The sequence below is a fragment of the Hyla sarda genome, chromosome 2, assembly GCF_029499605.1.
Source record: "Hyla sarda isolate aHylSar1 chromosome 2, aHylSar1.hap1, whole genome shotgun sequence".
NCBI classification, from domain to species: domain Eukaryota; kingdom Metazoa; phylum Chordata; class Amphibia; order Anura; family Hylidae; genus Hyla; species Hyla sarda.
The window spans coordinates 80312243-80327732 of NC_079190.1; the positions used below are offsets into that span (position 1 = coordinate 80312243).

A 15490-nucleotide genomic window follows, 5' to 3' on the forward strand; every position below is an offset into this window, starting at 1 on the left:
TCCTGAGCCTTTGTCGGGGTACATATGGCTAATTTCTTAAAGGGGTACTCCGGTGAAAACCTTTTTTTCTTTTAAATCAACTGGTGGCAGAAAGTTAAACAGATTTGTAAATTACTTCTATTAAAAAATCTTAATCCTTCCTGTACTTATTAGCTGCTGAATACTACACAGGAAATTCTTTTCTTTTTGGAATGCTCTCTGATGACATCACGACCACAGTTCTCTCTGCTGACTTTATTATAATAATAACACTTTATTTATTGTTGTCCTTAGTGGGATTTGAACCCAAGTCCCCAGCACTGCAAGGCAGCAGTGCTAACCATGCTGCCCTTGGCAAACATCTGCTATGCATGGTTGCTAAAATGGACAGAGATGTCAGCAGAGAGCACTGTGTTCGTGAGGTCATCAGTGTTCCAAAAAGAAAGGAATTTCCTCTGTAGCATTCAGCAGCTAATAAGTACTGGAAGGATTAAGATTTTTTTAATAGGAGTAATTTACAAATATGTTTAACTTTCTGCCACCAGTTGATTTAAAAGAGAAAAGGTTTTCACCGGAGTACCCCTTTAAGTCAGGTCACCCAAAAAATATATTTGTATAGGGAGCAATCTGAGCATTGATGTAAACATTTTGTAGTGTTTTCCTAATAAGTAGGAGGGAGATTGGTGGCATTATCTGCTTTAAGAGGTTGTGGTCAACACCTTGTGTGTGCGTTTTCCTCTTCAGGACTCTACTAAGCATATGGGAAGAGGAAGTGAACATTTTTAGACATGTACACACTTAAAAATACACTGGTGCAGTATAACTGTCCTGATACTGCAGTGTTTCCCAACCAGGGTGCCTCCAGCTGTTGCAAAACTACAACTCCCAGCATGCCAGGACAGCCAAAGGCTGTCCTGGCATGCTGGGAGTTGTAGTTTTGCAACAGCTGGAGGCACCCTGGTTGGGAAACAATGTGATACTGTATAATAAAAAGCTTTTTTTATGTGCAATTCTGCTTGGTTAATCCATATCTTATCCTGAACAGAAAACCTGGCAAGGATTCGGCGGTGTTGGTGTGCGATGCTTGTGACAAAGTATATCACACTTCCTGTCTGAAGCCAGCCATTGAGGATCTGCCTGCAGGCTCCTGGAAATGCAAGGTATTTCACATCTCCTGCTGGTTTTTATGCATTCAAATGGGGGCAGATTCTGATGGTTTTTTTTTTATTGTCAATTTATTTAAAATGTCATTCTCTCTTTTGGGTTTATTTTGTGTTGATACCTATTACAGTCCTAACCTTTCCTAAATGTATTGTTACTCAACATTTTCTGGAACTGAATGGAAAACTGGACTGGCTTTAATCCATGTTCTCATGGCATATATCTTTTTTTTTTTTTTTGGAGGAAAATAAAAATTCTTTTTTCTTTTTCTTTTTCACAACCATGATTAGAATGGTAAGCGCTTTGGATGTATTTCTCTATTGAGTAAATAGCCACCATGAGAACATAGCCTTACTGAGATCCAAATATCTGCTTCCACATCACTACTGAAGGCAGGCTTGCTGGGAAAGTTGGGTGACAATCTCTGTAAGACCTTTTTTTAAAGGGATAATGTAGACATAGATGGATAAAGAGATATATCTCTATCTCGTGTGTGTGTGTGTGTGTGTGTGTGTGTGTATAGATATATAATATATATATATATATATATACTCTATCTCTCTCGTGTGTGTGTGTATATATATATATATATATATATATATATATATATATATATATATATATATATGTGTGTGTGTATATATATATATATATATATATATATATATATATATATATATATATATATATATATTATAAATACACACACACACACACATACAGTGGTCCCTCAACATACGATGGTAATTTGTTCCAAATGAACCATCGCTTGTTGAAACCATCGTATGTTGAGGGATCCGTGCAATGTAAAGTATAGGAAGTTGTACTCTCCTGTCCCCGCCGCTCCGGACCATCACCGCTGCCCTGGATGTTGCGCTCCATCGCTGTCGCCGCGTCCCCGTGATGTCCCCGCCGCTCCGAAACGTCTCTGCTGCCCGGGAACATCGCTCTCACGTCACCTCACTACGCACGCCGCTCCTATTGCATGACGGGACGTTTTGCTCGGCGCTTGATGACGATGGAGAGCGCCGGTGATGGAGGGGATCCCGAAGAGGACGTTCCGGAGCCCCAGGCTATCGCATGTTGAAATTATCGTATGTCGGGGCGTCACTGTGTGTGTGTGTGTGCGTGTATATGTGTGCGTGTATATGTGTGTGTATATATATGTGTGTATATATAATATATATATATATAAAATATAATTATTATTTTTTTTTTAATGTTATTATTCATACAGATTTGTATAAATCTCAAGCCTTCCGGTACTTAACTGCTGCTGTATACTACAGAGGAAGTTGTGTAGCTCTTTACAGTCAGACACACTTCTTCCTGTGGCCACCTCTGTCAATGTCAGCAACTGTCCAGAGCAGGAGAGGTTTGCCATGGGGATTTGCTTCTACTCTGGACAGTTCCCGATACTGACAGAGGTGGCAACAGAGAGTACAGTGTCTACATGGAAAAGTTACACAACTTCCTCTTGGCCCTAAGCAGCTGATAAGTACTGGAAGACTGTTATGTTGTTGTTGTTATTGTTATGTTGTTTGCGAAATTGTATTTTTTCTCTAGAGTACCCCTTTAAAAGCAACTGAATAGCAATTTGAATTTATTTTAACGCAATTTCACCAGAATCCCAAGAGAGTAAACTTTTTCTTCCAGTAGATAACTGTTTAACTATATTTTTACACAGAATTGCCGAGTCTGTCGAATCTGTGGTTCTCGCACAGCACAGTCGGATCCTGGGAGTCCCTGGTATGAAAACTTCTCTGTGTGCAAGAAATGCCAAGAGCAGCGATGCCTCGCAGAGAGCTGTGTTCAGTGTCATCAGCCTGGTTCTCTGGAGAACATGAACCAGTGCCCCAATTGCTCGAAGTATGTTTCCTTGTGCTTTCCTTTCGGGTTGTATGAATATGTGGAATATGTACTATGAGGAATTCCTTATACTGCAGTTATGTGGTGTTGGGCACTTATTCATAAAACTAGGTGAGATTATCCTGCTAAGATAAAGATCCGGCACGGTTTGTATCACAGCTTCTTCTAGCTTGTACTTTGGGAGATGGTTACGAGAAGAACAAACACTATGCAGTTCTGTGCCCTTAAAGGGGTACTCCGGAGGGGAAAGATAATTTCAAATGAACCGGTGCCAGAAAGTTATACAGATTTGTTAATTACTTCTGTTAAAAAAATCCTCCCATTACTGTTCATCTGCTTTATGCTACAGAGGAAGTTGTGTAGTTTTTTTTCCCTGTCTGACCACAGTGTTATCTGCTGCTACCTCTGTCCATGTCAGGAACTGTCCGGAGCAGGAGAGGTTTTCTATTGGGATTTGCTCCTACTCTGAACAGTTTTTTACTCAAGCAGAGAGCACTATGGTTAGACTGGGAAAATAACTACACAACTTCCTCTGGAACATACAGCAGCTGATTAGTACTGAAAGGATTAAGAATTTTAAATAGAAGTAATTTACAAATATGTGTTAAACACTGGCACCAGTTTTTTTTTTTCTCCTCCGGGGTACCCCATTAAAATGTCTGCTTTAAGGGAACCTATCTTAACTTTCTGGCTGCCTGAATCACAAGTTGTCAGGGCAGCCCCTAGTGGCTTCTTCTCATCAAAACACGGAAACATCTATAAATCAAGGCTGATTGAGAATTAAAGAGATCTATTACTCAAGGTTGTGAGGAAGGAAGAAGCGTCCAGAGACCGACCAGAAGAGTCGTGGTTTGGGCAGCATTAAAGAGGTACTCCGCCCCTGGCATCTTATCCCCTATCCAAAGGATAGGGGATAAGATGTCAGATCGCCGCGGTGCCGCTGCTGGGGACCCCGGGGATTGCCACTACCGCACCCTGCCATCATTACTGCACAGAGCGAGTTCGCTCTGTGCGTAATGACGGGCGATACAGGGGCCGGAGCAGCGTGACATAATGGCTCCGCCCCCTCATGACATCACGGCCCGTCCCCTTAATGCAAGTCTATGGCAGGGGGCGTGACAACAGCCACGCCCCCTCCCATAGACTTGTATTGACGGGGGCGGGCCGTGACGTAACGATGCTCCGGCCCCTGTATTGCCCGTCATTACGTGCAGAGCGATCTCGCTCTGCGCAGTAATGATAGTGGGGTGCTGCAGCAACGATCCCCGGGGTCCCCAGTAGCGGGACCCCGGCGATCTGACATCTTATCCCCTATACTTTTGGATAGGGGATAAGATGTCTAGTGGCGGAGTACCCCTTTAAAGTGATGGCAGATTCCTTTTTAAAGGGAATTAACCTGGGATTTTCATATTGGTATGTCTCTATTATATTCCACCCTCCACAGTCAGCTGATTTAAAGGGGTATTCCAGGAAAAAACTTCAGAAAGTTAAACAGATTTGTAAATTACTTCTATTAAAAAATATTAATCCTTCCCATAATTATCAGCTGCTAAAGTTGAGTTGTTCTTTTCTGTCTGGCAACAGTGCTCTTTGCTGACATCTCTGCTTGTCTCAGGAACTGCACAGAGTAGAAGAGGTTTGCTATGGGGATTTGCTTCTACTCTGGACAGTTCCCGAGACACGTGTCATCAGAGAGCACTTAGACATAAAAGAACAACTCAACTTTAGCAGCTCATAAGTACTGAAAGGATTAAGATTTTTTTTTTTATAGAAGTAACTTACAGATCTGTTAAATAAAAAAAAAAGTACTTTCCTGGATAACCCCTTTTAAAGGGCTCCTCTAGCCTGTGCCCATTCTGGTTCAATGACATGCATGAAGGGGACTGCTATTTGGCTCGATTTAATCAGCTATAAGCCAGCTCTGGTAATTAAAGCAGCCCCCTTCTCTATCATGACATTCATGCAGCCGACATGGAAAGGGGCACAAGAATAAATGACCGCATGCAGCAATAGAACAAGACATTCAGACTTGACATAGCTTGCTTTTATTTTTTGCGTACAAGATTGTAGAAATAATTTGGTATACACTGTTCCTGTGTGGGATCTGACCTTTTAGTAAGCGAGCATGTAATTTTAGTCTTAATGTGAAGTGTTATTGACATTACCACAGTAGTGAGTGTGGCGAGCTCCTTGTACCACCATTAGTTAATATTAAGCACATTGCAATACCAAAACTGAATCCACCCACAAGACCCTTAATAATAATAATAATAATAATAATAATAATAATAATTATTATTATTATTATTATTATTATTATTATTATTATTATTATTATTATTATTATTATTTATTTGAAGGGGCAGTAGAATGAGAAGGGTCATTCTCCTCTTCCTATTCCAGAAGCAATCCCTGCAGGTGGGTTATGGCCCTACACCTTAAAGCAGTGTTTCCCAACCAGGTTGCCTCCAGTTGTGGCAAAACTACAACTCCCAGCATGCCCGGACAGCCAACGGCTGTCCGGGCATGTTGGGAGTTGTAGTTTTGCCACAGCTGGAGGCACCCTGGTTGGGAAACCCTGCCTTAAAGCGTCCCTGTCATTAGAAAAAAACTTTTGACATATCAGAGATCCGTTCTGATTGGTTGGAGTATGAACACCACTATAGAATGAGAAGAGAGCAGCGTGTAGCAGGTAACTGAGCACTTCTCCAGGCTTGTTCTAGAAATGGGGGGGGGGAAGGGTCTAAACACTGACTAATCAAAACTTTTTATGGGTCTTCAGAAAGTGTTTTTTTTTATTTTATTTTTCTTCTGGGAGTTATGTAAACTTTTTGTCCACTGCTCAGTGAGAAGCACATTCACATAGTGCAGTAAAGTCTCCAGCAAGTCATGAGTTACTATGGTGGTATTTGTTCACGCCAGCAAAAATATGTTAAAACTGGCATACTGCAATGCATATAGGTCTACATGGCAACTTAGGAATAGATGGAGTCTGGTTTTCGCTAAAACCGGCTACTTCTGGGGCATGAACCTTCTTGTCACAAGTTTTCATTTCAATTGCAAGGTTAAGACTTTATTACCATAATGTCTAAAATAGAGTCACAAAATATATGAGAACACCGTAATAAATATTCTTTTACATCTAAAGTCCGTATATACAGATTATGTTGCCCACGTTTAGGAATACCCACAGTACAAACTTAGACTAGACAGTCTAAAGATGTGCCAAATTTATCACACAGCCTTAGTCGCGGTATTTTTAGACTGTCGAGTCGAAGTTTGACGTTATTAGCAGGTTTCCCTCAGTCCAAACTAATACAACAGAATTTTGGTACGTGGTGTCGCACAAATATTTATAGTGGTGTTTCTGCAACCAACCCCTTTGCGTACAACTCAGATATTGGTGGTTGTCTGGATGGTGAAGGCGAAATGTTTCTCTGTCATCTTGTTGAGGATCACCGGTACTATGGGTATAGACTGCGGCCATAAGGAGGCTGACATAAAGAAAAAGAAGTCTGCCCCTCCCAGCAGCCTATACCCGCCTACTGACACTAAGCTAATCCGCCTTAGCTTGATGTCAGTAGGCAGCAGACACACAAGTCAGGTTGATCCAGACTAGGGATCGACATCGTTTTTTTAGGGCCGATACCGATACTGATAATCGGTGGAGGTTAGGGCCGATAGCCGATAACTTATACCGGAATATCTGTATAAGTTATCGGCTATTTATCCCCCCGTGACACCGCTGCAGATCATTGATTTTAAAGCGGGCGCTTTAAATCAATGCACTGCAGTGGCTTTTGCGGTGCCATAGGCCGCCGCCACCCGCTTCTCTCCCCCTACCTGTCAGGGTGGTCCGGGCCATCCTTCCTTCCTGTAGTGTCCGGCGGCATTCCGGGTGGAGGGTGAACCGGTCCGGGCTGTCCTTCTCCGGGGGTCCTCTTCTCCACTCCGGGCAGGCTCCGGCCTAGTAACGCTGCATAGACGCCGCTGCGCAGTGACACCCGTGCGCAGCGATGCACCTGACGTTGCGGCGTCTATGCAGCGTACTAGGCCGGAGCCTGCCCGGAGTGGAGAAGAGGACCCCCGGAGAAGGACAGACCGGACCGGTTCACTCTCCACCCGGAATGCCGCCGGACACTACAGGAAGGATGGATGGGCCCGGACCACCCCCATTACGGGTAAGTTAAAAATTTTTTATATTGACTCGGAAGGTGGGGGAGGGGCACGACCGGTATAGCGGTATGGGCAAAAATCCATACTGGTATACCGCCCAGCACTACGATGGGGGGTGCGACGTGGGGGGGGGGGGGAGGGGTGGTGGTATCGCGGTGTGGTGGGTCAGAGGGGTGGTCGCGGGGGGCAGGGCATTATCGGCTTTGTGACGATCGGCCGATAATATCGGCCATACCGATAATCGGTCGCTCCCTAATCCAGACCCGTTTCTACTATCAGTAGTTTCTTGTTAGGTTTTTCTTCCTGCAGGCTTCCATGAGGGGGCTCAATGGGTACTCTAGTCTAGTCCACATGCCACCAGCAGGCAGCTTCCAACTCTGACAAGTCCTGTTCTTCTTGTAACTGCAAATATTCAAATAGGAGTAAGGCTGGGTTCACATGACGTTTTTCCCTATACGGGACTGCATACGGCTGGGAGGAGATAAAAACTTGTGCTCCTGTATCCCTGCCGTATGCAGTCCCGTATGTAATTCATTTCAATGAACCGACAGGAGTGAACTGGTCGACTCCTTTTTCCCCGTATGCGGTTTTCTCATTGAAATGAATTACATACGGGACCGCATATGGCTGGGAGGAGATAAAAACTTGTGCTCCTGTATCCCTGCCGTATGTGGTCCCGTATGTAATTCATTTCAATGAGAAAACCGCATACGGGGAAAAATGACTCGACCAGTTCACTCCTGTCGGCTCATTGAAATGAATTACATACGGGACCGCATACGGCAGGGATACAGGAGCACAAGTTTTTATCTCCCCCCCCCCCCCCCCCCCCCCAGCCGTATGCGGTCCCGTATAGGGAAAAAGTCATGTGAACCCAGCCTAAAGGAACCGCTTACCCCAATTCTTGCACATAGAACTGGCTCCCTTCAACTGTCCACAGTAGAACAACATATAGAACATTCGGCACTAAAACTGGACTTTAATTTCTTTATTTAAAAAAATTCCGGTATAAATATGGTGCAAGCAATCTCCTGACACGCAGGCCACTCATTCAGATGCCTTTTCACCCTACCGAACCTGAATCATAGGTACATAGGCAAATGTTTTACATGGAGGTTACATCATAGATCCGCCCCCAAGAAACATCTTTTGGATTATAAATTACTACTTTTTTGTAAATTTATTCCAATCTACCTCTGGTTTAAGCCATTTGGATGTGGTTTTCCAGCATCAGAATCCAAAATTAATCCATCAAGTAACTCTATTAATCAATCTCATGTCACCACCCCTTGCCGGATCGGTAACCCTTTTAATGCCAGTTATCGAGAGTGTACGAGTGTTACCATCATGCACCTGTGCAAAATGTTTTGCAACTTTCAAGGGGTTTCTGGCATCTCTGTGGGTAGAACCATAAATATGCTCTGCAATCTTTCATACATTTAATGGTACAACCTACATATCTTATAGAACAAGCTGTACATTTGATGAGATATCATCCAAGTAGTCCTGAAATTCAAGTAGGAGTTAATCTCATTTCCTAAGTTTAGTTAATACACTAACACAATTACACCTCCTACCACCACGTTAAATAAGGGCCAATTTTGATTTCCATTAAGACCTATTGTGGCGGGATGTTAATTCTCATGGTAAATGAATACCTGCTATTTATTCCACAATTTTTTTTATGTTTAACCATAAATTTTATGTCCAGTGCACACGTGTTTCTATGGGCGCTAAGTTTTCACCTGCATTAGCCATTTTTTATGTTGTCTATTGTATCCTTTTCATGTACCTATTTTGTGACATTATGTTGTATGGCCGTTACATCGATGACATTATCATTATATGGGCGGCAGATGTGGTCATGCATCCACCGATAGCTAGAACCAGCTTGGCAGATGAGCGCGCTTAGCGAGACAAACTTACAATGTAACTCTATGGTATTCTCAGTCAGCTGCACTTTTCTCCCTGCTCGTTCAAAGAATTCATCAGTGTCTGAACATTTAGACCCTGACCAATCCAAACTTTTTTGATTTTGTTTTGATTGATTCTTTTTAATATGTTGTGTACGATTTTTAATAACTTTCCTTTTTGTATTTTTTTCCAGGTTCCATCACTTACATTGTGTACAAAAGTGTGATCCTCTAGCATGCAGCACGAGCTGTCCGTCATGTAGCAAACAGCAGGCTGCCTTACAGAAGAAAGACGAGGAGGACAAGAGCGTTGAGATCCCAGATACAGCCCTCTCAGAATGTGAAGCCAAACCACTAGGTTGGTATTGGGTTTTGGTCATCTAATTTGTAGATGACCTTTTTAAGCAATGAAAGCAGTTTTTTTGGGGTGTGCTTTCTGCTAAAGGTTAAGCAATTACATCTACAGTCAGTGATGGCGTATGTTGTAAGACTGCTGTTTTTTTCCTCCATTAGGCCTTAGGAATTATTGGTAGTCTAGGACAGTGGTCTCCAACCTGCGGATCCCCAGATGTTGCAAAGCTACAACTCCCAGCATGCCCGGACAGCCAACGGCTGTCCGGGCATGCTGGGAGTTGTAGCTTTGCAACATCTGGCGGTCCGCAGGTTGGAGACCACTGGTCTAGGACAATGACCAAATCATTGATGTGTATTCAGGGCCACTCAAAACAAGCGTGTTTGCATTCTGTATTACAAAATAAAGTAGATCTCTAGTTGAGAAGCCAAATAATCAGTAAAGTGTCCTCTTGTTTTGACAGTACTCAGGCACTGTGATTGACTGCAGTATTTGTATCGCACTGTGATATGTTAATGCTGTATAGGTAATGGGGAAAATATAATTGTAACGCTACTTGCTGTTTGTTCTGTGCATACAAATTTTTATCACATCACTTTCAATCGTTTTTGTTTTTTTCTCTAGAAGTTTTAACAGCAGATGAAGATGGGCTCGGTGCCTCGGACAATGAAGCTGCTGAGGCTCCAGAGATTCTTCCTAACACACCTCTGCTGCCAATTGAGACCAGAAGTCCTCCTCCTTTGGAAGCAGAACCATCACATCAGGAGAGGACATTTGACCCCTGTGCATCACTTGATGAGGCTCCTGTACTTGTCACAGTGGAAGATGAAGATATGGAAGTTGAGGAGGAAGGTACAGGGAACATCCAGGAAGGGAAACAAATTGTATCTTCACTTTCACAAAGTCCTCCTCACCAGAACTCATCATTAATACCTTCAACTCCTGATAGGACTCAGGCCTCCATAGATGAGGACACACAACCTATGGACTCTCTGAGCATAGAGGATGGCTCCTGTCAGAGTCCTGCTAGGACAAGAGAGGACCTTCCAAATAGTTATTTTCAGCAGCCGTCTGTGTTAGACTCTGAAATGAATGTGGACTCTGATGAGCCTCCCTGTAAGTCTACAACGGGAGTATTAAGCAACGACAAAGCAATAGGTCAAGAAGTCACAGGGGAGTTCTCAATGGACAAGGTTCGAATGCCCATTAGATGCACTATTGTCAAGTCGGACATTGTCAATGAGATCTCCAATCTGAGCCAGGGTGATACAACTGGTAGCTTTCATGGCTCTGATGCTTTATGTTCACCTGACCCCGAGGGCGGGTCCCTCTGTATGGACATGTGCTTGCACAAGGAGGATGGGTCTTTGAGGCTGTGCACAGACACTGATGACTCTCTGTTATATGACCCTTCTATTGGAAAATCAGAAGGGGAAAAGTCAAGACGGAAATGCTCTCCTGGTCGATCAAGAGTCAAACATGTAAGTGGAAATGGTGATATTAGAAATCCGAACTAATTTTTTCCATAAAGAATTTATTTTGAAATTCTCAGTAAAGGGAAACAGCTGGTTCACCCGTACTAAACCAAAAACACAGGGTTATAGTGCCGGTAAACCGGTAAAAAATCGATTAAATACTCACCCGGATCCGTGGTCCTCTTCTGGAGATGCACGTTATATTAGCCCCGTTGCTAATATGTTAATTGACCCCCTTTTCAGAATGGAGGATGGAGACGGTCTTTTGAGTTTTCCTGCATTTGTCCTCTTGCGTCTTAACCCATGTGAGCGAATGGTGGGCGGGCATATTGGAGCCGGGAGGATGGAGGCAGGGAAGCTGAGAACACCAGCTCCACCCTTTATTGCACAAAGGGGTTAATTAAGATATTAGCAACTGGGGCTAATATAGCGTGCATCTCCGGAACTGGACTACCAAATGAATGTAGTCACTTCTATATTACGTTCAGTACATTGGAATCAACATATACCGTAAGTGTAGAGTAACTTTCTTTTGGAGCTGTATCCCAAGGGTGGGTTCACACTAGGGATCGACGTATTATCGGCCAATATTCACGATTACCATGCCGATAATGTCCCACCCCGCCTACCCGGCCAGAGACCACGCCGCTGCTGCCCCATTGCCTTCCCCATCCCCGGTTTTATAATTACCTGTTCCCGGGGTCCGTGCTACTTCTGGCTCCTGTGCGCTGCGCAGCTCAATGACGAGTGACGCCCTGAACGTGACGTCACCGTCAGTGCGCACATTGACGGCTCAGGACGCCGCCGGAACCAGAAGAAGCGCGGACCCCGGGAACAGGTAATTATAAAACCGGGCATGGGGAAGGCAATGGGGCAGTGGTGGTTGGACTAGGAAGGACCTCAGGGACAGGCAGGGGGAAGAGAAGCGGTGGCGGTCTCTGGCCCCGCAAAAGCTGCTGCAGTTCATTGATTTAAAGCGCCCGCTTTAAATCATTGATCTGCAGCGTCTTCTTTGGGGCCGAGTGTGTGTGTGGCGGGGGGGGGGGGGGGGGGGGGGATAGCCGATAACTTATACCAGAATATCGGTATAGGTTATCGGTATCAGCCCTAAAAAAAATTATATCGGTCGATCCCTAGTTCACACCGATGGGTTTGCAAAAATGAGGCAGCTGTAGGTGGTAACAAAAACCCTGTTTTTTTTTAGAGACCAATTAAAGTTTAGCAAAATGTATTTTTCTATTGTCCGCAGGCTACCTAATAAAATAACAAAAACACTTTATAGAGTACCCGTCACCAAACTAAACTTCTAATATTATGTTCCTTATGTAATTATAAAACACTACTATTTATTTGCTGTTACAATTCTCAACCTTTTGTTTTTAATGTGATTGAAAAAACAGCCACTAGGTGGCTCTGTTCTGTTCCCTGCGCAAGTCAAACCATTTGGTCTCCCCCCAGCCTGGCAGGAGACCAAACTCAGGAAGTGCGTGCGGGGCATGGGGAAGCACAGCTCTCGCAGGCTTTAGTGACCTTGCGCCTGCTGGAGAATGCCCACTTTCTCCTACTGGGAGCTCATACAATGTGAGCAAGGGGAAGGTATGATACAGAGATTTTTAAAGCTCAGAAAAATTTAAGGGCAGGAGGGATGTTAGGAGTAGTTAGGAAATATAATCTTAGTTAGTTTAGAAAATATGGTTTGATGACTGGTACTCTTTAACTCCCCTTCCTCCACTCCCTTGTAGCTCCACCCTCCGAATGCCCTGTTTTTGGCAGGGTCTTAGCTGACAGTCTGCTTCACTGAGCCGGCTGGAGCTGTAGATGTGGCGGCCAGGTCTGCTCGACCCATCACTGGCCGCAGCAGTGTCCCACCTCCGCCAGTGACTGGTGAGCGGCACTGTCAGTTCCTCTGACTGTAGACAGTATGATTTGCAGCTTGGGTGGGGGGAATCAGAGTCTCTGCTGTGGACCGGGTGCTCTATTACTGGAGCTAGTCATATTGGCCAACAGAATAAAAAGAACATGCCAGTGTTGCCATAAAGTGCATTGTGTAAAAACAAAAAAAAAACGAAAGTTGCAAAATTGCGGATTTCTTATCAATTTATCACCATAAATAACATGTTTGGTTGCGCTGTAGATTTTAGTCTCCTAGAACTGTATCCACCTTTTCCAGCCCACCAGAGCACCTGAAAGCTGAAGGCTAAATTCAGCAACTGCCGAGCCGCGAGGTTCGTGACGAATCAAATCACTGTAACTTCGCTCATCTCTAATTGTAAATAATTTCCGAAATAAAGATAGATATATATTATCTTCCCCCCCCCCCCCCCAATTCTAAAAATTATTTTTTTTTTAAAGTGCATTAGGCTGCATTCTTACTACGTTTTTGCAATACAGTTCCCGTATCAGGTTTTTGATGAAAAACGGATTCCTCAAAACCTGACTAAACTGTATCAAAACGTGTGTACAAATTTTAACCCGTATACGGATAAAAACCATATACGGTTTGAAAATGTCTAGTTGCATTCGTTTTTAAGAAAAAACATACATTTTTAACTTTTCACGCCATTATGAATAAAGTTTCACTTGTTTGATTCAAATTCCAAGGAAGGAAAAAAAACTTGGCATGCACTGCAGGAAACGTATGGTGCAAACCGGATGGAACTGTACGCACATAAGGTTCTCTACGGTTCCCATTGACTCTCATGTTTAAAAAATAAAAATGTATACGGCTTCAATACGGTTTTTCACCTGGACCAAAAACCATGGTAGGCTACGGTTTTTGGTACGGGGTAGGGGGGGGGGAAACGGACAAAGCCGGGCAAGACTCAAAACAGATGCAACCGACTACATCGTTTTGGCATATGGTTTTAAATGGCGAGTCAATGCATATGGTTCCGTACGGTTTTCACCTTGAAAACGTATACGGGAACTGTATTGCAAAAACACCCTAAAATGAACACTGACCGATCTGCCAATTACTATGGGCCTTCTCCCTCCAACAGCATCATTCGTTCCAGGGAAGTTAGATCTGATATCTTGGATTTCGACATGCCCAATCCTTTATCACAGCAGATACAATACTGCATGTCTTTTGTATACTTACATTATAATTGCATTTTGACTTGTTTATAGGGTCGAAGCAGCAGCTTTCCTGGAAGAAGGCGACCCCGAGGAGGTAGTGGGGCTGGTAGCAGAGGTAGAGGCCGATCGAGATTAAAGTCTACAACCTCTTCCATTGAGACTTTACCGGTAAGGTTTGCTGGACAGAAAAGAATTTGATGGGGCTTGTGCAGAAAATAATTTGGGGCACACAAACTGGTCCTGACATCTTTTGTTTTGAGAAACAGATCTTTCCTGTTTGTAGTCATGCATGCCAGTGAATTATTATGCCTTTATCAAGTTTGTGCTATTTGTAGTATTTTTTTTTTTCCAAGTCAAAAATATTCAGCTAAACCATGCTGCCGTAAAGGGGAGGGAGAGAAAGGAAGGATTCCTGAGCCATTTAGGGTGACACCTAGTGGCCAGATTTTCTAAAAAATAAAAAAATATGTGAAAACAACTTTTTTTTTTAATTAACATATATTAGAAAGTTATATATATTTTGGCATAATCTTTTTAATTAAAAAATAAAATATAGTTTAATGAGGGTACCCATTTAAACATATTTTCTTAGATCATGGGAAATATTCTGGTATTTCTTATGTAAATGTATACGCCATTTGTATTCTCAGATGCTAGATATTGAAGGCTCTCCAGGAAAAGAGGAGGAGGAAGAGGAGGATGATACCATGCAAAACACAGTGGTGCTCTTTTCCAACACAGACAAATTTGTGCTCATGCAGGTGAGATGCATTTATTTTTATTTTTTTTCACACAGGTTAGTTTTACTTCTGTGTATTTGTTTGTGTGTGTGTGTGTGTGTGTGTGTGTGTATATGTATATGTATATATGTATGTGTGTGTGTGTATATATATATAATTTTTTAATAGCTCTAATATATATTTTTTAATCCTGTCTTTTAGGATATGTGTGTTGTTTGTGGCAGCTTTGGACGGGGTTCAGAGGGGCATCTTCTGGCATGTTCCCAGTGTTCACAATGCTATCACCCCTACTGTGTAAACAGCAAGGTATGAGATTGTTCTCCCACCCCCTATGACAGTGTTTCCCAGCCAAAGGTTGTCCGGGCATGCTGGGAGTTGTAGTTTTGCAACAGCTGGAGGCACGCTGGTTGGGGAAACGCTGCCCTATGACCTTTTTCTTTCTTCCCTTGACGTAAAAAAAGTAGAACAAGGTGTAGATTACCATTGCCAAAATCCTCTTAAAATATATTAAGACAGCTTTAAATTTACTCTTTTTTTTACCTACAGATTACAAAGGTGATGCTACTGAAGGGCTGGCGGTGTGTGGAGTGCATAGTCTGTGAAGTGTGTGGTAAGGCCACAGACCCTTCCCGCTTGCTGCTCTGTGACGACTGTGACATCAGTTACCACACCTACTGCCTCGACCCTCCTCTGCACACAGTGCCGAAGGGTGGTTGGAAATGCAAATGGTGAGTGACATCTAAATGA

General features: G+C 43.2%; 1 protein-coding gene across 6 annotated transcripts in view; it reads left to right on the forward strand.

Moving 5' to 3' along the window:
• KMT2D (lysine methyltransferase 2D) overlaps positions 1-15490 on the forward strand; it is a 158098-nt gene that overhangs the window by 53736 nt on the left and 88872 nt on the right. For all 6 annotated transcript variants that reach the window (XM_056562215.1, XM_056562216.1, XM_056562217.1 and 3 more), the window contains exons 8-15: positions 1025-1139; positions 2828-3009; positions 9293-9456; positions 10075-10931; positions 14055-14171; positions 14654-14764; positions 14945-15049; positions 15290-15471. In XM_056562215.1, the coding sequence (XP_056418190.1) occupies positions 1025-1139; positions 2828-3009; positions 9293-9456; positions 10075-10931; positions 14055-14171; positions 14654-14764; positions 14945-15049; positions 15290-15471 (1833 nt within the window). The remainder of the gene's footprint in view (positions 1-1024; positions 1140-2827; positions 3010-9292; positions 9457-10074; positions 10932-14054; positions 14172-14653; positions 14765-14944; positions 15050-15289; positions 15472-15490) is intronic.